Source organism: Lampetra fluviatilis, chromosome 4 (genome assembly GCF_964198595.1).
Source record: "Lampetra fluviatilis chromosome 4, kcLamFluv1.1, whole genome shotgun sequence".
NCBI lineage: Eukaryota > Metazoa > Chordata > Hyperoartia > Petromyzontiformes > Petromyzontidae > Lampetra > Lampetra fluviatilis.
In genome coordinates this window covers 6,620,367-6,641,342 of record NC_136278.1, presented here as the reverse complement: position 1 = coordinate 6,641,342, position 20,976 = coordinate 6,620,367, and the positions used below count along the sequence as shown (strand labels likewise).

The 20,976-nt window shown below is 45.8% G+C and overlaps 1 protein-coding gene across 3 annotated transcripts in view; it reads right to left on the bottom strand.

Moving 5' to 3' along the window:
• LOC144931528 (E3 ubiquitin-protein ligase NEURL1B-like) overlaps positions 1–20,976 on the bottom strand; it is an 87,720-nt gene that overhangs the window by 46,120 nt on the left and 20,624 nt on the right. The window contains exon 1 of one of the 3 annotated variants that reach the window (XM_078855468.1): positions 7,188–7,326. The exons of the other annotated variants lie outside the window; for them this stretch is intronic. Coding sequence (XP_078711594.1) covers positions 7,188–7,287 — 100 coding nt within the window. The 5' untranslated portion in view covers positions 7,288–7,326. Of the gene's footprint in view, positions 1–7,187; positions 7,327–20,976 lie in introns of those variants that run through there. 3 annotated transcript variants of the gene reach the window in all.

The following is a 20,976-nucleotide window of genomic DNA, read 5'->3' as shown; positions in this document are numbered from 1 at the left end:
TTTCGTTTATATCTAGGCTCAGCAAATTTAGTTGTGCAGTAGTTTTGTTTTTGCCTTCAGGTATCAAACTTTTAACAATCATTGGCTATGTCCCCCCTCCCCTTCCCCACCCACTGCACGATCCCCCCCCCCTTCCCCTCTAGATTTTTTCTTCTTTTTTTGGCAAGAAATTAAATTCTTGCATGGAAAATTGTCTTAGAATAGAACTTGCTGACATGCACACATCAACAAAAAAATATGCGCCACGTAGCAAAATATCATTTATTTCAAAACGGGGCCGATTTTTTTCTTGTTGATAAATGGCCCAAAAAAGACGCTGAATTCATTTTAAAGATGTTTATCTCCTTTCAATCTATGCGATAAGACATGCCACATTTTCTAATTTACAATAGGTTGTTTATATTGCCCCAAAAATGTATTTATAATGATAGAAAAAATGAGAACAATAAGCAAAACCCAATGATTACGATTATATCGAAGTTGATGATGCTGATGATGAGGATATATATTATGCAGGCATGTGTTTCGTATATCATCATGAATAATACACAGTTGTCCTAACTGTTGCTATTAAAAAGATTAGTGTCTCCAAGGCACTGAGGACATCTGAGGACACGGAATACCCATGAGTGTCCAAGGCTACTGAATGACCTTGAGAGAAGGTGACACACACAAAAAACACCTTAACCAAAGTGTGTTTGAACCCTCCACACAAAGTGCAATCCAGTAAAACCGCATTTATCCACACTAATTCTGGCAGGCTCCCATATACACCGTGCATAGAGCCTTTGTGAGTAAATGTTTATTGCGAAACAATGCAACATAAATTGCCACGCAATCGAGCGTAAACATCAAAGCTATTAACCGAAAAAAGTCAACGCATTACTAATGACGTGATAATTAAAACATTTGAAAGAGTATTAATTGAAACTAATAATGATTATATTGGGCCCTTAGTAATGCAGTGCTGGGTGAAAGGCTCTCCATGTCATGTTGGACATGATGGTATTTTTAGACTATATTTCACCATGCCGGTCATTACTAATTTGGCGAAATGAGGGGAACATGGTTGTTTGTATATCGCTAGACAATTTTTGCAGATATTCTCGGGAATCGAACTCAGGTGACCAGGATCATCATGCAGTGCAATAACCACTGCACCACCGCTCCACTCCAAGTGTTTATAATAACCAATACAATTTTTGAAATCGTAATTACAGCTGACTTAAACACAAAACTGACAAGATGTCATATAGAGTAGAAATCACTTGCACTACATAGCAAAAACTAAATGTGCTATATATACACAAAGAGATGCATTGCCACACATTTCAATTATCTGGATGTTTTGTTATACGAATAGTTATCATCGTTGACCGTATTCTTGCTTGAGCATGCCACAACAGTGTGATCGCGAAGGGGCGCAGACTGCTGCACGGGTGGGTGGAAATAATTAATTAGTGAGAATGGTGTGCAAGTGTGCGCAATTAGAGATCCGCTTGATGCAGTCTCTTGCTTACGGAGACCCACCGTGTATGAGCGATGATGGAAAGCTGATAGGGAATGCCACGAAATTTGATCGAAGCTTATCCTCCCGGGTGCCCACCATCTGGCTGGTAGAACACCAAGTGTCCCTTTGCTCACCCTCAAGGTATACACCCAGATTGGTAGTTTATGGGCACCTGCCTGCATGCACCTGTAATCACCACTACTACCACTGCAGTTACCACCACCACCAACAACAACAGCAACATAAATGCCACATCAGTGCCACCAACAAGACCACCGACACGCTACCACCATTGTCACTAACACTGCGACCGACACCATTGCTATGGCCACCACCACCAAAGACACAGATCCCCCGTATAGCCTGAAATGATTGTTGGGGCAAGTGCTGTTAGCGAGAACCTATGAAGACCGGCACGGCACACGAGGGGGTGAGTGGCCAGGGCCATGCCCGACTGCCTTTGTCTCCTTAAGTGGCGATGTTTACACACTGCATCATTTGAGGCTGAGTCGATCTAGGGGAGGCGCAGGACCAGTTCAGATAATCGTCACCAATGTTGATCTGGAGTAGGACTCGAACTCGGGTTGCTAGGTTCGTCGCGCAGGGCACGAACCGCTCCACTTCTGCTCACCATCATTACCACCGTAACCAACACTGCCGCCACCACGACCACCATTTCCATCACCACAGCTATTACTATTGTTAACACAATCATCCTCGTCATCATCACTTTTCTCATCGTAGTCGATATTGTTAAGTGCACTGTTGTCCGTTTACTAATGCTACTGTTATGTCCAGCAATGTAGAGATGGTGAAACGTTTGCGCTCGTAATTTTCCAGATTACACGCAAATAATTCCACACGATCGAATCTCCAACTGCGTCATCTTTTAAAACGAGATGCTCATCTTCAATAAAACTCACGAATTAAAATGTGTATTTTATATTTATTACCTTTTTTTTCCCTGTTTCTGTGTAGCGATTAAATAAGCCGAGCCATACAATCCATTACGTGCAGTCTTGGAATGAATTTAAAATTTAATTTAAATATCAATAAGTGAGCACCGCATTGAGACATATAAAACATAGGCTCCGCAGAATGTAATTATTTAATGTGCATGTCTATATTTATAACCGGCCTGGATATTGGTTCGCTGTATACATTCGCTATAAAACACACAGTGGTTGAGGCTATAACAAATTACAATAAATTGCCGTGCCAGAGCAAGTCCTTTTGGCTTACAGAGGATCGTGAACAATATTAACCTCTGTGTCAGCTAATTTACATTATAAATAGAACATGAGGACTAAAAATGGAATATATATGTCATACTTAGGTGTTAGAAGAGGCACATTATCATAATGGGAACGACAAAGTGAGGCTACAAAGCATCGTGTCAATCCTAAATAGCCATTGTAAGCGGTCCATGGGAAAGAATTCCAATCCAAGCTTGCTCACAGAATATACCCCCGCGATGCCTCTGTTGTTGCTGTACATGCCGCACAGCAAAGGCTATGAATATCAAAAGGGGAATTGTGGTTGTAATTTATAAGGTTATTAAATAACATTGTAAAATGTAATTTAATGCAGCGTTTCGATGTGTGTGTGTGCGCGCATGTTCACGTGAATATGAGAGCGCGTGCGCGTGCATGCAATGTCTGCATAGGACTAATGACACAGATAGTCCATCAATATTATTTAAAGGATTAAAAAATAATTATGGAATCTGCATAAACATGGGATTCTGTTCGCAGACCCACATCACCTGGAGAGGCATTGTAAAATATCAGCATCACGTGAGATCAATTAAAACCATTTCTTTAGAATCCATGCTTAATGACGTTCCTATAATAACTGTAATCCATTCTAAATAATACATTTTTGCAGAATAGTGTTCCCTCGTTATTCACGAGGGATACGTACCTGAGATGCTCCTGAATAGCAAATTTTGCAATTATTATTTTGTCTTTTTTCATGAATTACCGTTAATATATAAAGAAGCTATTAAATACGTGAAAATGTATCATAACACAAAATAATTTGTTATAAACATGAAGTGAATACAAATGTAATCTTAAAGTCTCATTTTTTTGTTATTTTCTTTCAACCGATCGACGTGACTTTACCGAAAGACCCAAATAATATCTTAAATAACAGTTGAGATATGAACTTACCTTCAATGATGATGCTCAGCATCAACACTTCATCTCACATTCTCTCTCATCACTTTCTTTCTCTCTCTCTCAAAATCTAGATGCGATTCGTGGATAGCAAGTTCGTGAACGAGGGAATACTGTAATCTAATTAGCGTATGCATGAAAGTATGTGTTTATTTATTTATATGTAGCGCTGTTAAGCTGCATTCATTTGTCTTTTTTTCCGAGCAGGGAGATCAGGCAACGTGTTTCACTTCAGCGGTTTCCTCCACAGACAGTTGCGCACGTTTTTAATGTCCATGAGCTGGCAAATGGGACAGCAATGCAAATGTTAAACCTTCGAAGGAGTGTGCGCGTGCAATCCTGCACATGCCTGTCGGGACTGTGGCATTCAGACGAAAGAACCCGAGTCAGTAATGGGTTAGTACGCTCCATCTGAGCCACCGGACCAGTCCAGTGTTGCAATTGGCGAGAAGGGAATTCTCCCCAGAGAGCACAAATAATTCAAAACAGCTTTAAAGAAAGTGCCGTTCCTTTCATTTCCGATCCGCCCTTTTCACAAACCACCATCCATCAAATTTGCTGCGTTTGGCCCAAGTATAAAAATTCACATTTCCCCACTTTGGTTGATACAGGAGGCCAGAACGCACAATATTATGTTTTACTCTTTTGCAGTAATTTATTGATTTGCTGGTTAATTGGGAATAAAATCAATCACATTTCCTTTTTGTACGTTGCATTGTGAGTAAAGGCCTGTCCAGAGACGAAACACCAACACGGAGCCACCTGCGCAAGCGGCGGGCGTCTCTCAATTCCATCGCTCACCCACCTTTTCACGATTTACAAACATTTTCTGATGGCAAGCGAACGAAGCCACTTGCGCACGCTGTCTGCGCCTTATGTTTGGTAATCACGGAAGGGGTGGGGGGGGTAATGCGAGGACCGGAGTTGCCAAGCACTGTGCTGGAGTCCGTTAGATTTTTCGATTTAAAGCTTTCGTGACTGCATGGATTCATCTTCTTGGTTCTTTCGGTAAAGTCACGTAGAATGGAAATAATAAAATAATAAAAATAAAACATAATAAAATAATAAAAATAAAACATAATAAAATAATTCTCACGACGTTTCGGCCACAACGCAAGCAGCCGTCCTCAGGTGGAGAACAGGTCGTCGTGACTTTACCGAAAGAACCAAGAAGATACATTAGATTTTGTGCAGAGATGTGCGTGCCGTATGACAGCGCGGCTGGACAGAAGGGCAGGCAGATCTCCCGCGAGTGCCACCGATCACATGCAGTAAGAGAGATCCATGCAATGAATTTTGAGTTTTCTGTTGCACCGGTTTACAATGCCCTTGCGGTTAGGGAAAGCTGCCGTCGGCTGCTTCACCCTTAACAGCCCAACCCCCTGCCCACCTCCTCCTGGAAGAAGACGATGATTCTGATTTAGATGAATTTGCAGCAGTGATCAACAGCCACCTCCACTACCAGAGCCAATGTGCATTTTAAAACCGCTCATTAATCTTGCATTTTTTTTGCTTGTTCCCCAATTAGATCCGATTCGAAAGACATTTTTATTTAAAAAATGCTGCAAGCTAGCAGTGCATCACCCTGTGTCGGGCAAAAGTCTTGAAGAATGACACCATGGACCTGAAGTCACTTCAAGTGTTTTCCGCGTCCACACTCGGGGCCACAGTGCCGCTACAGCGCCACCGCAAAGTGCAGTTCTAAAGAAATTAGTTTTCAATCTAGATAATTGAAAAGTGCCATAGCTCCAGTGTCTTCCTAATATCGAAAGGAAGAGCGTTCCAGACGGCCGCAGAAGCGTATCTGAGAGCGTGCGATGCGTGACCATTTTTTGTTTGATGGCTAGACAAAAGCTGCTGCGAGGATTACCGAAGTTTGCATGATGATGTATGCTCCTTCACGAGATCAGCAAATATATTGTCGTTCACTTGTGGCAAGCACTTTGTGTATAATGAGTGCAACCTTATAATCTGTTCGTTCGGCAACCGGAGGCCGATACAGCTCAGGTTAATTACATGTAGGGCTGAAACCAACGTTCAAAAACCCAGCATTTCAGAGGTACGAACCCAATGTCCTGACCCACGAGTCGCCTGGCTATCTCTAGCCACTATATTTGACATTCAGCATTATTTTCATTAAGAAACACTCACCATTATTTTACTTTGGCAAATTTCATTGTGTGGGCTTTATCCATGAAATCAATGTAATAAGTTGGTAATAGTAAGTTGGCATTGCTGAAGATTTTGTGGGGATTGGCAATGCCTCTCATTGTGAAATGAGGACGTAAGTAATGGCGCGTGATCAATGCTGTACCTCATTCCATGCAGCGCAGACACTGAAAACTTCTGCAAAAGTTTCTAAATGCAAATTAGAATTGTGCTCGCATTGGTTATGACTATTTTGCGTTGCTTACATTGTGTATTTGTGTCAAAGCAAATGCTCCAGCACACACACGGGCATTTTATTTATTTTTCTTAAACATAAGCAATCATCAACGGTTGTTATCGTAATATTTAACAGCTTAGTTTGCAGTCTGCTTTATTTTATTGTGCTCGTGTCTGTAATTTGCTTCATAATTGGCCGAGGAAGCAAAGCTACATTATGCAAACATTACCGTGTTTTCTTAATAAAGTGCAGTATTATTGTGTTTATTATTACTCATGTGATATGGATGTTTAGTAATTTATAAACATGAGCTTGGCTTGCATAATGTTTGTTGAATAGGGTGCTCGACTGATCTCTATTCCAATTTTATTCCTTTGTTTTGATGGTCCAATTTCAAATGTTTTTACTTTGAAAATAACAATCCCACCTCCGTGAATTGAATCGATCATTTTTTTGCAACGTTGTGAAAGGTATTGCAAGGGTTACGAGAAACCATTTATCATCATCGGCCATGCACAATCCACAGCTGGATGAAAGCCTCCCAATCCACCTGTATCTCTCACAGATCCTGTGATGTAACGGACCACCTTGCACCAGCACACGACTTGCTCTCATCGCTCCATCTCTTTGGTGGACGTGACCTCGGACGCATGAATCCGTTCCGTACATGCTTCTACAAACCTAGAAACGCTGATTATGACACGCATAATGTAACAGACGTGAATCGATACTAATAGATTAATTCATGCATCCTTTGTTACACCTATGATCACAGCGGTGACGTAGCATTAGTTGTCTGGGTCCTGGAGTGTAATGGGAAACCAACGTCCACTGTGCGCCCTCTTCGTAGGCCGGGACCTGGTCCACTCTGGCCCATAGGCCTCGGTGTAATTCCACCGGCTGGACACCCAACCACCCAACAGGCATGCCACTGGAACTTCTGCAGTATATCCCGTGAATTGTTAGCAACAAAAAATAAAATCGATCACATTAATAAGGATAATAAAAATAACATCAATTATTAGAAGCCGAACCCGTAGCAGCAGAGCGGTGGTGCGACACAAGAAACCCTCTCTCCCTCTTCCTCTCTCACCTCTGAGTTGGGGCTCACCTGTGAGTTGGCCCCGCGCAGGGCTTCTCGGTCGGCCGCTGTGCGCCCACGCACACCGACGCTGTCTCAGGTGCATCGCGCTCACCCGGCCAACGTCCATCGCGCGGCACGGACGCTGAAACTCGCGGCTGACGCCCAAGAGGAGATTCAGCTCAATTTGGCATCGGGTGGCTCTCGATCAGTTCGCCGACTCCACTTCAAATAGCATCCGGCTTGGCTACGGAACGTTCCCCAGAAATATCAAATGACGCTCACGCCGAATAATTGGTTGGAAATTCACGTGCGGATGAGTCAAAAAAAAAAAAGACGCCACATTTGCATGTCGTTTAAGTATTTTTGATTAATCGCAGAACTGCGGGGTTGTTGAGGGAGGGGGTGGGGGCGAAGGCGCTTCCTCTGCATCTTTACGCATCCCGCTGGCGGTCAAGAGTCACGGCTGCAGCGCGTCGTCGTCAGCTGCCACCACCGCCGCCGGGGAGCGTCTGAGGGGACATGGCCGCCCACCGTGCCGCTTTGGGGCTCACGTGACACGGCCGACACTGCGGCCACCGCGGCCACCGCCTGCCCGCGCTCGGGACGAGGCGCACCTGTCGGGCACCTCACAAAGGTAGCACGAGGAAAGGGAGGGCCTCGCCGGTCGGGTCAAATTAAGACGGGTCGGCGTGCATTGGAAATGCAGGGTAATTGGCGGGCATTATTCCAGGACAATGGCGAGCTGCGGACGGGGCGAAAGCAAACACCGGCGTGGCCCCTGTTATCGACGGCTCGTCTCAGAAAGTGAAACTCCCGCCGCCTCTCCCCACCCCCCCCGTAGCCACCAGCCCCAGTGGCCGCGTCCACATCGTGTAGCTCTGAAAGCAAGTGGTGGAAATTCTACCTTCCTGTGGCAATCCACAGGACAGCCACTGTTAACTTTCCCGTGAAGTGGTACTTATTTTATTGACCCCCCCCCCCCCCAGACAGATGATGGGCTGAGTCAAAACCACAACCAGAGGGGTTAAGCACGCAATGCTCCGATTGCAAGCCACTCGCTCTACCACTGAGACACTTGGCCAATTTTATAGTTTATGGCGCGGTGTATAGAGGTGTCTGCCCGCATGCTGCATAACCTTGGCATTTCATAGTTATAATGGCATGCCCTGCATGAGGGATGGTCCTGTTGAGAAGGAAAAAAAATCTATAACCCAAAATAAATAATTCATTTGACACCGATATGACTCAACGCTCAATCTATAACAAAGCGATTCTATTACATCAGCGGCAGCTGCAATATCTTTGTTAAGGCCTAGGTCACCGTAAAGGTACATCGTGCATTAAAGGTTTCCTGTCCCTCGTTTTGTACACGCCGAATGGAACGTCACTTTCTCAACCGTGCGGCACATTGTAATGAACGTGATGCATGGTGTGCCGCTGAGTGATGAATGCGTGTTTTTCAGAGGTGTCCTTCCCTCGTCCCAACACCAACTTATCGGTGTCACTCTCTGATCCAATGCCTCACAATACTGTGCGTAATTGAGCCCAACAGCAGGACCTTCATCGATGGCACAATATTTTGGAGCCGTTTTTAGCGCCCCCACAATGATTGGGAGGTGGGTAGCACAATGGTTTGCGCACTGCGCTATCAGACCTTAGTCCGATTCCCATCCATGGCTAAACATCATTGGTGAGTAATATTTAAGCCGACTCTAGACCCTCCCTTCACCAAACCGCACTAGTCAGGATGGTGAAGTATCGTCAAACAATTCCCATGACTGGACCCCGTGTGGGGGAGACCTTAGGCCAGCAGTGGATAGACAAAGGGATGTAAATGATTATTTAATTACAAGTCCTTCCCCACACTGTGTCGGCTGGAGGGTTTTTATTGTTCCTTACCATACTTGACCACACTGGTCAGAGCGGGTTGGTGAAGGGGAGGGGTGGCCAGGACCAGTTCAGATACCATCTCGCCACCGATGTTAGCCGTGGCTGGGAATCGAAGGTCGTTGGATTCATAGCGCAGTGCGCTAATTACTGCGGCACTGCTTCCCCCCACGGTGCGTTAACCTGGAGCATCAGCGGCGCGTAGCAAACGTGTGTCCCGCACGCCTCATTCACCACCTCCTCCTGGACGAGCTGTGTAGGGATGGCACAGACTTTTGCTACGCAGCTCGCATGAAGCAACGCACCTTGTAGATGTAAATCAGCGTACTCGAGATCCGTGGGCGGAAAAAAAACCCAAACCACGTCCCTCCCCAGCTGCTCCCACAATATTACAATGAGGGTAATTTTAATTCATATCCCGGGAATTAAATCGAAACACGTGTTGCCATTTATTCGAGGCATCTCACGACACGGAATGCGGACGTGAAACGTTAACGATCTGCGCTCAATCGAATTGATTCCCCCTGCGCTAATTACAAAAAATTACCGAGTCTGCCACAAACGCTTGCGGCCTCGTGCCGGGAAAATGATGCCGCTCTGGTGTGGCGTGAACACAGTGTGGCATGCGCTGCACATTTATCCTTTTCGATTTCACGCGACGTCCCGTTGAGTTGCGGGTCAAACGCATTTCCATGTCTGCTGAAGTTGTGTGAGCACCCAGAGACAAAGACCAGCCCATGTAGTCAACATCGTGCTCTCTTACAAGGTAAGACCCACTGAGCGATAGTGTTCTTTTCAGAAGCGATCTGGCCACAAATGATCAGCTCAATGAAGTGGCTTATCATGTGGAAATGTTTTGCAGCCAAATACTCATAAATGCATGTTTCTTAATGTGGAGGGGAAAAATTGGGCATCCGAAGAAAATCTACGCGACCAGGGGGGAGAACATGAAAACTCCAAATATACAGACGTCGGGGTTAGGGCTCGAACCCACGACCTCCTGCATACCAGGCGAGGGCGTTAACATCGTGTCACTGCGGCACCCGGCATGGGGCACCAGGGGGTGGTGTGGCTGGCCTCAAACACAACCAGCAGCCTTTGTCTCCCCAGTGCTGATGATGTGAGATAGTAGTGCACCAGACGCTCATGTAAGGTGGAGTTACCCAAGGGAAGACACAGGGAGATCTCGGACTGGTTTAGATATCGCTAGCCACCACCGTTGTTAGAATCAGAATATTTATTCATACTGTTAGTTGGGATTTGAACTCAGGTCACCGGATTTGTAGCGCATTGCACCAACCACTACTCGCTTTAAATCTCTTTCCACGAACACACAAATTCACACAAACGGCAACGGGGTCTAATTGAACGCAGCATCCCTCCACCCCCAACGAAAAAACGCTTTTGTTACCAATTGACAACGACGGTATCGACATTGTCTGCACAAGCTGCGGCTCATAGATCCGGTGTGGAAAAAAAAAATATTACAAAATCGCGGTTCGTGGACGAAAACACTGAAACAAAGGGGGGAGGCCCCCGTCGCGAGCTACGCAGCGAGAGAAGAAGCCTTGGCGGTGTTTTCTCTCCCGAGCCGCCGTTGCTACGGCGAGGTGCGAGTGTGGTGGTGGTGATGATTGTTGTTATTCTTCACTCGCCCGCCGCTGAGCTCTCGTCTTTCCATGGATCGACAGCTGGCGGGCGCTTGGGGCCCGGGGATTCATTTTGACCCCCACCAGCCCACAGCCCCCCCCCCCAATCCCCCCCCCCACCCCCCAGTCCCCCCCCACCCCCATTCCCCCCCCCACCCCCCATTCCCCCCCACCCCCCATTCTCCCCCCACCCCCCATTTCCCCCCCACCCCCCATTTCCCCCCACCCCCCCAATCACCCCCCATTCCCCCATTCCCCATTCCCCCCTCACCCCCCCATTCCCCCCACCCCCCATTCCCCACCCCACCCCCCCAATCACCCCCCATTCCCCCCACCCCCCATTCCCCACCCCACCCCCCAGCCCCCCCCCCACCACGGCGGGCACGGCCAGAGACACCTGACACGGCCGCCAAATTAACGCCGCGGCGTCCTTGCGTCACGCTGACATCATCGCACCGGGTCGCCCGTGGCAACCCCCTCCCCTGCGGGTGACGCCGGCGGGTTTGGCCGTTAGGGCGACGGCGCCCGGCGTCGCGGGCGAAATAGAGGGTGGTCCAGATGTCTTGTGACCCCCCCCCCCCCCCAGTTAATTGACCACTAACATTCGTTTCCTTCCTTTGGATATTCATTTCTGTTTTAAAGATGGAAGTTTTATGGAATTCAATTGGGGTTGCAAGACATCTGGACCACCGCGTAGAAGCACAGAACATCATATTATTGGTTCTTTTGGTAAAGTCATGTAGAAGGGAAATAATACAATTATTATACCGACGTTTCGAATGCAACACAATCAATCATCGATCAGGTGTGAAATCCACAGCAAAAAAATTTGAATTTCATTATTATTTTATTATTTCCCTTCTACGTGACTTTACCGAAAGGACCAAGAATATGAATCCCTGCAGTCACGAAAGCTTTAAATCAAAATTTCACAGCACATCAATCTGAATATGCTGGGACGAGTTGACACATTCATGTTTTAAATGCTACACCTCAATCTGGGTGGTTTTCATATCTGCCATGATAGTCACTATTACTGCGATGCAAGTTCCATGACTCGTTTGAAGATGGCAAAGCCAAGAGTGATTTTTTTACGCTCCATTGAGCATGGCACTTTGCTCACCCTGCTGCTTACAGCTCTGAGTCAGTGGTGGAAACTTCCCCATTGGTGGGGGCAATTTCACCTCCCACAAAGTGACACCTATTTTATCGAACCCCATGTCAAACCACAACCAGGAATCGGAGTGGCAACATTATAATTTGGGGGCTGTGTGTGCCAACCACGGTGCCACTCAGCCAGGTTATGATTAGTTGAGTCCTGGGGAGTAATTTTCCAAAACTCTCTGCACCTATTGTTATATCGTTTGGCCAATTATATCCTCATTGTGCTGTCTGTATCAAGCCATGAGACAAAGTAGAGCAGAATTGTTTGAGATTGGCCCAGGAGATATCACCACAATAATCCCTACAAGTTACATCTGGGTCCACAGTACTAGGTAGCAATCTTCCCACCGACTCTGCCACTCAAGAGTAATATTCGTCGCATGGCAATCATACGGATAGTTCTCGTTCTCAAGAGTTGTAATTGAGTCAAATGAAGTGAAACTTAAATTTTTATATGACGGGGTTTTCTTTATGCACAGTCGCGGATAGCTTAGCTGAAACAATCAACTCACTACAACTTGAGATCCTGGCTCAATCACAAGCGGATACCTGGATTCAAACCCAGAATAGCCAGCAGTGTCAGGTGTGGTGCTCAGCATAAGCAAGCTGAGGGCCACATGATGCTCAAAGGGCCTTGGTTTCATAACAAATAGAAAGATATGGGTGCATCAAATATCAGCTCAAATTCATATCGTAATAAATATAGCATGCTAATTTCAACTTAATAACCATTTCATCTCTATATGTTCTGGATCTCTTATCTCATGCTATTATATCTCTATTTTCTCTAAATTTCTCTTATCTGATTAAATATGTATGTCCTGCCGATAAATCTTCTGTCATCTCACCAGGATTGAATTTCTGCTTAGAGCCCCCAATGGGCCAGCACCACCACTGCCCCCTGACCTCTGAGCCAGCGGCCACCTCTAACTCTCTGCACTTAGCTGGGAATGATGATGCGGTAATGTAATTTCCCCGTGCCTTGCACCAAAAATAAATCTATACACTCCCCTGAGTGTGTTTTCTTTTCCTCACAGCAAATGCTGATAATAGTGTGCCCATTCAGCCGTTGTAGTTGATAAAACGTTATCGCCCCTCATCTGAGATCAAACGGCTTCATCAGATGTTACATAAACACCATCACAACTCATTATCGTTACCATCGCTGTGGTTAAGAAGCACCCATCAACCGCCGGGGAGTCTACCGGAGAACATTTCCATAAAAATCTAAAGCAATTCTCATAAATTGTCTCTTCACGGTTGTAACTCGTTTTTTTATTATTATTGTATACTTCAAACTGGAATATTAACCAAGCTATAAAAAAGCCTAGAGAGTGACCTTCAAAAGGAAAAAAAAAGACTTTCAATGACTCACCTTCAATGTGTTTGTATAAATATTTGTAGTAGAAACCACCTGCTGTTTAGCCGAAGCAAGCTTAGTCTGGTGGTGGAATCCCAAGCTAAGGCAGCGAGATGCGTGCTGATTTAGCCGGCTGGATGTGTCGCCCAAGAGAACAGGACACTCATCCTCTCTACGCACATTCCGGGCCCCCCCCACTCCCCATAGTGTAGTGTCATACCCTGTGTTTTAACAGGAAAGAGCTGGATTTTCTTAACATTTAGGTTTTTTTACCAAGTAAGGCCCACTGAGCTAGCTATATTGCTCGTTTTTTTCGGAAGCGACCTGGCCACAAATGATAAGCTCAACGAAGTGGCTTATCACGTGGAAATTTCTAGCAGCCAAATACTCTAAATGCACGTTGATTTTAAAATGCGGAGGGGAAAACCGGAGGACACAGAGACAAATCCACTCGACAAACGTGGAGAGAGAAATGCAAATGCCAAATATATAGGCGTCAGGGTCGGGATTGAACTCACGACCTCCTAAAGCTTGATAAGACCAGCAAAAAGGAATGCCTGTAATTGACCTTGATACACAGTGTAGTACGAACTTGAAAGCTATGAATCTTAACTTAATGCATGAAAATCTAGATTTGAAGTTGTCGTGACTGCTGGGATCCATACTCTTTGGTCCTTTCGGTAAAGTCACGTAGGTAGAAAATAAAATAAATTAAATCACCACCTAATGACGGACGCTTGTGTTGCGCCCGAAACGTCGTGATTTAATTTATTGTACACCTACGTGACTTTACCGAAAGAACCAAAGGGTATCAATGCATGAAATTGACTTTAGCATGTTAAGTCACACGGACTTGAAATCCGTCCATTTTCATTACATATGTCCACAGCTAGACTGTTTAAAGATTACTTCATATTTATTCCTGCCTCAGCAGTCCACCTGCTGTATTTTTTCACCTGAAGACGATTGCTTGTGTTGCGATCGAAACGTCGTGATTTTTTTATTATTGTTTTTCGATCTATGTGACTTTACCGAAAGACCCAGAGTATTACTTCAAGTATGTATAGTTAATGCAGCCTTGATGCCTTATAACTTATGTCTATTTGGTGTTTGAACATCTTAACATTTGTATTTGTGTCAGAAAGCGTTAAGCCTTTTCTACCATTCAACATCTTGATACTGGCAAAAGGGTTGTATAAATATGCTCCAAATGCCGTTAGAATTTTTTCACATAATACTTTAGATTTACATAATGCGCACGAATATGTATTTACTTACAGTATTGATGGAGTCATGTGCCTAGTGGTGAGCGCACACCACTATTTTTCAGTTTCAGTTTTCATTTATTTGGTATAGCCCTGTGAGCCATTCGGCTCTTGAATCGGGTGCAACCGCAACAAACAAAAAACATGACCAAGAAAACATCTTAAAGTGACTATGCGCAAACAGAAAAATCCAGGAAAAAACTGCAAAGTCTTCCAGAAAAAGCACCGTACACCAACGCTGTGTGCAAAAATCCCAGTGGGATGCACTATGAACCCGACGTTTGAGATGTATTCCTAGTCATGGCAAACATCAGTGGCGAGTGATATCTCAACTCTTCCTGTGCCCCCATTCAGCAACCTGCATTAACCAGAGTGGTGAAGCATGATCCAAACAACCCTCATGGGCCAACAAAGCAGGAAAGCCCTCCCTCCAGCCGTGGCTTGACAAATGGCTGCAATAAGCAATCCAAGAAACAAATAAGGAAACACACGAGGCTTTAGTCTATCACGAAACTAAAAAAATGAAGGTCTCAAAGCAAAGAGGCCTTCTGTAGCAATTTTTCAAGCAGCATTCAACACTGGACCAGGTGTGACTTTTCCGAAACTCGGTAACGGCCCTCTATGAACACTGCGGATGTCTGTACTCTACGGTGAAAAATATCAACATTGCAAATCTACTCCACATACGAACAACGCATGCACAGCAAAATATGTGTGTGTGTGGCATACGTGCCTATGCACGTTTACATATCCTTGTGTTCTATGTACCATTTCAGGTGACTGGCCGACTGTAGGACTAGCCCAATATCCACCTTGATGCAACCAAGGCAACCAAGTGTCCGGCTGAGTATTGAGCTGAGGGACTAACAATGTTGGTTTAACGAACAATGTCGGTCCTGTTGGAAGTGGCACAGGCAGCCAGCCACGTGTGATGAAGCCAAGTTCAGCCGATGGTTCCAGCCCAGTCACCGATGACTGCAACAATTCAACTGTCAGGCCTCTTTGGCTTGCTTTGGCTAAACTTCAGCGCAGAGAATTAAAAAGCATCAGTTTGACTGCCACCCGACGAGCGTTGTTCTCATTGGCAGGGCAGATGACAAAATGCTGCCCCCTGCCGTGCGCACCAGAGGTCACGTGATGGCATGCGTCAGAGTTTGCATGTTGAACTTCTTTCGCACCGTACGTAGCCCACACCGTGCTAATGGGAATGGCGGGAAGGACAACAAACTGAACACAACAAGCAGTTCTAAAGAAATGCGTTTTCAATCCACGTTTAAAAGTGCGTACCTCCAGTGGCGTGCTAATATCGGAAGGAAGAACGTTCCGGACGGCCGCAGAAGCGCATCTGAAAGCGCGCGATGCGGTGACCGCCTTTGTTCGATGGCCCAGCCAAAAGCCGCTGCTGCGAGTATGACCGGAGCTCTCGAGATGGTTTATGTTCCTTGACGAGATCAGCAAGATACTGTGGTTCATTTATGGCAATGCACTTTGTGTAATGAGTGCGACCAAATAAGGAGGCAACTCAGAGGAGGTGACTCTGTGTTATCTTGCTTTGAGTTCGTGTTCTCCACTGTGAATGTGGTTGCACTCGTCCGCAAGAGATCCCAACAGATGCTTCATAATTTGAGGGAAAAGACAAATGAACGGACATTCAAGTTGAAAGAAATGCACAACCTTGCATGTTCCCTCGTGTGCATTTTTATGTATCCATGCTCCTTGTTAAAACTATAATTATTATTTTATTTGACTACTGAAAAGGAGTTTCTTAGCACAATGAACCTTACTCAACACAAAACTTAAAGGACTGACAATATCAAAATAGAGAGACACATTTATAGCATCGAGTGTGGAATTTAAGACCGGGCTTCAGGCTATACAAGCAGATTATTGCGGGCGTAATTCCAAGCAGAGCCGAAGCACTTCACGTTTGAATGCTTCTGCCGATCGTTGTGATGCATCGTAACTGCCGAGCAGCATCTGAAATGCCCTTAAGCGTGTTACTTTGAGGCATTCCAGTTTTAATGGTGAAGTATAAAGATAACGTTCCCTCCACCTGCCAGCTTTGCGTTTATTCATTACTAGCGGGAAGAACCCGGCTTCGCCCGGGACTTGGATTCACCACGCCCGGCCGCCTTTGTCTCCCCAGTGGCGATATTCACACATCACACCAGTTACTCGTTTGAGGCTGAGTCGACCTAGGGGAGGCCCAGGATCGGTTCAAATAATCGTCACCGGTGGTGGCCCTGAGCGGGAATCAACTCGGGTCGCCGCGTTCGTAGCGCAGCGCGCTAACCACTACACTACCGCTCCCCCCACACACACACACGTGCGCGCGTCCATAGGTACACATACACGCGCTTGCTGCAGACACACGCAACTTTCAGGGTGCGTACAGCAGTAAACGACTGAAATAATAAAGCAATGCTGCGCGAAGAACGCCTTAGACCTGCAACACATTTGTATGTCACTTTACCCGCGAAGGGTTGGGGGGGTGACATCAACAGGCACACTGCGTTACGCTTCCGCATACGGGTCACATGACAGATGTGACGTCACAGCTCACTTGCCGTGCAAAATCTATGCATTATTGCGCCCCCCCCCCCCCCCAAAAAAAATACAAAAGTCTATTTTTATAATTTTTGCATGGTGTACAGTCTGGAAAGTACCCACATGGCAAATTCAAAGTTTGTTACATGTCGTCGCGTAGTCGAAACATTTTAAACAGACACACATATTCACAAATTTCCCTTTGATATATATAGATTACTACTACTGTACTACGATCATTTGGCGCTGGTAGAGTTTACAGCCCTTCAGAGGGAACGATGAATGATATCTCATCAAATTGAAAGGCTTCGCTTTATAACCCGTTTCATGATCTGACACCACTCCTCAGTGACTGCATTTCGACTTCACAAATTGGTGTTATTCGGATTTATCAAACATAAATACAGGGTGCTTCAAAAACATGTTAACACTGCCGAGAATTTGCAACAATATCACGAGAAATGTGCCTCCAGGCTCTGGAGACCACCTGGAGAAGATTCCAGGCACGTGTGTGTTGGCAATGATGGCGAACAAGTGGAGACTGACTTTTTGAAGCTATTAACATACATTTATTATCATGTTACAGTGTAGTATCTGTTCTTTTTCCATTAAAAACGATAGTCCCATATAAGCGTTAACATGTATTTGAAGCACCCTGTATAAGCCGCACGTGACGTCTCCAAAGCGAAGCAGGTTAAGCCTGCATTGTTATTGGATGAGCATCCATCACGCACAACAGGTGGTATAGGCTCTTGGGCTAACTGTTATCAGAGGGAAGTTCAGAAATATTCAGTGTTGTACTTCACAGCCCTCGAACTCCTATGCTCAATGTCTTCACCATCCCGCACGAACCGGCACGGTGAAGTAATAACAATAATACAATTCATAACGGACGGGAAGACGCAATTCTGAGGCACGGAGCCGAGCTCAGTGTCAGATCGCGTCACACAGTACGGTGAGACTTGGTTAAATGTCGGGCTGAAGAGATGCGCCTTCAGATGGATTTTTGAACCAAGGAAATTATTGATCCTTACGAATAGGGATGGCATTCCGGGTGACGGGAGCTGCGACGGAGAAACGACGAGAAGCAATTATGGCCCTTGTCCTTGCGAGTCTCAAGGAGGTTCTGTGGCGTACCGCGGAGATGTCTACAATGCAAGTGTGGTCAAATAACCCCCGTGAGCCGCAACGGCGTGTTGAGGACCCTCGTTTCCGAGTGGCTTGACAAAGGGCTGCAAGTGTATGCGCGTAGCTGCATCTCCAAGACGCAGTGCAAACAGCAGGGCATGAGCATCGCAAAGAGCCACCTATGTAGAATGTGTGTACAAAAGATAGGTCAGTCACAGGGAGAATACGAAGGCCTCAGCTAGACCAGGGGACACGGAAATGTTTCCAAAATTACAGTTGAAGAATAATCTCTTCCGACTTACACTCGATAAAGGACATCATGGGAAATGCCAATGTGTTCAATAGGTGGGGTGCACTACAAAGCCAAGGCTTTGCACGCGTTAAAGGCGATGTATGTAAACATGTGTAGTGGCATAGAATAAGTAATGTAGCAGCATAGCGCTGGCTGCTGGCAGGGAAGGGGATCTGCGGCTTACAGCAGCCGTCAGCAGGCCAGGCAATTCACCAGAGGGGCATATCTGGGGGAAAGGTCACAGAAGGGGCACTAGAAGGTTCTAGAGAGGGGGCGTGGCCGGGGCAGAGTGAGGCCACGCTGGGAGCATAAAAGGGAGCCCTGAACGAGAGGTCGGGGCTGTCGTATGGAGTGGGATCCCCGTCGTGCTGTTGAAGATCGTCGCCATCATCGCTGTCGCAATCGTCGCTATCGTCTTCACTCGATATTGCGCTGCTAGACGGTAGTTGGCTGCCTTGGTTCAGCGCCGTCAGTGTTAGACGGCTAGTGTTGTGTATAGGCGAGCAACCCACGTAGAGTTGTGTACAAGCGAGCGACAGAAGAGTGTGTACCAGCGTAGGGTGTGTATTGTGCAAAGGGTGCTCGGTTGAATAAAAGAAGTGCCTCCAAGTTTTAGCATCTCCGGGTGTGCGCTACACATGTGAGGCAAAGGTGCTGGCCTGCAAGTGTTTTGCTCACACCACTGCTGTTGTAAAACGCCTCCACGAGTGGGATATAGACCCTCTCTCGGGTATTTTCGACATACTCTTCCGCACTGACCAGATTTCTTTGAAGAGGTTGGAGTACCGACACTTTATCCCACCAGATGCAACATGCTGATAGACTGTGGTGAACCCGTTCGTCCCGCTAGGACAGAGGCGGTTGGTGATTGGATAAACTTTACCCATTGTTTCAACTTCTGCACCGGGAGAACAGAATGAACCGGCTAGCAAGTCTAATGTGGATTGCAAGTGGAGTGCGGGTTGCAAGTCGAGTGTGGAAGTATGGATTGTAAGTCTAATGCGGATTGAAGTGTCGAGTGTGGGTTGCAAGTCGAATGTGGGAGTATCGATTGCAAGTCGAGTATGGATTGCAATTCAAGTATGGATTGCAAGTCTAGTGTGGGAGTATGGATTGCAAGTCAGGTGTGGATTGCAAGTTGAATGTGGGAATAAGAATCGTAAGTCGAGTACGGGTTGCAAGTCGAGTGTGCTAACCATTACACCATAGAAGCTTTCCTCTATGTTTGGAACTTCAATGAAATTCCATGGACTGAATTGGCAGTGGTGTAGAAACACAGCATGAACAATTGTTTATTAAAGTCACCGTTAACAAATGCTACTTTATAGCTCAGCTTACACCAACTACTTTTAAGGACATTTTGCAAATTTACGGGCAGTTGTTCCGGAATAACATGGTAAAAAAATAAAGATTGGCAGCTACAATTGAGGTTCGGCCTTCTGCCGTGGCACTCTTTGCTTTATAAAGCATCACGTAACCAAGAGCACTGATATATTACTATTATTTTATACATTTCATTCCGGTCTCCTTTCAGATGTAAACACTCTTTAAGTGGCTGAAAACATCTGACTATATAGAGGACTGCAGAGCTTGAGTCCTTCTCTCTTTTAGCGCGAGCGAATACCTTGCGCATTACATGTTGACACTATCAAGTAAAGGGTACTGCTGTCCATGAAAGTGGCGTTAAAGGTTTTCATAACGTGTATATGTATACATTACTAAATATAATCTTATCATCAGCTATGACCCATCCACTGCTGGATGAAGGCCTTCCAAAGCTATTATGGTTTCTCACACGCTGGTGATGCAACAATCAATTTAGCTTCTGCACATTTCATTTCGTCACTCCATCTCCTAGTGGTGGACATTTCGTAGGCATATTAAAGTCTGTATTGAATACTCCCCTCTTTAAACTGGCCTTAGCTTTGGCCGTTCACCCTGGTTGTTTATTCCCTGCTTTCCATGGCGCATTGGGATCTACGGATGAAATGCGCCTTTCAAATGTGCATTTTCATATTATTCACTAAAAACGCATATTAAAATGAACTATATGAATATGGCTCAAGAGCACAGTGGTTAATGCGTTTGCCGGCAAATTTCCACGGGGTCAATAGTTTGACTTCCACAGATGCCTGCTGGTGTTGCGAGACATTACCAAACTTTGCCATCTGCCGTAAAAATAAACGCTACGGACCTTTTGACGTCATTCACAGGAATAGGCACAATTGTGTCAACGTAGATAGTCCCCCCCCCCCCCCCATTGTGTTAGCGTTATAGCACCCCCCCCCCCACACTATGTCAACGTGATAGCCCCCCCATTGCGTCAGCGTGATAGGCCCACCCCACCCCCCAAAAAGAACCAAAATATAAAAATGATATCCCGCAGCTAAATAAGTCCTTGCTGTTTTGTTTTAAGGCACACACTTATCTACGGCAGAAGAGGTGTTGTAGCCCAGCATGCCCGTCACCTGCTTTAATAAAGGACACCAGAACATGCGTCAAATGCTTGGGAACAGTGGTTTGA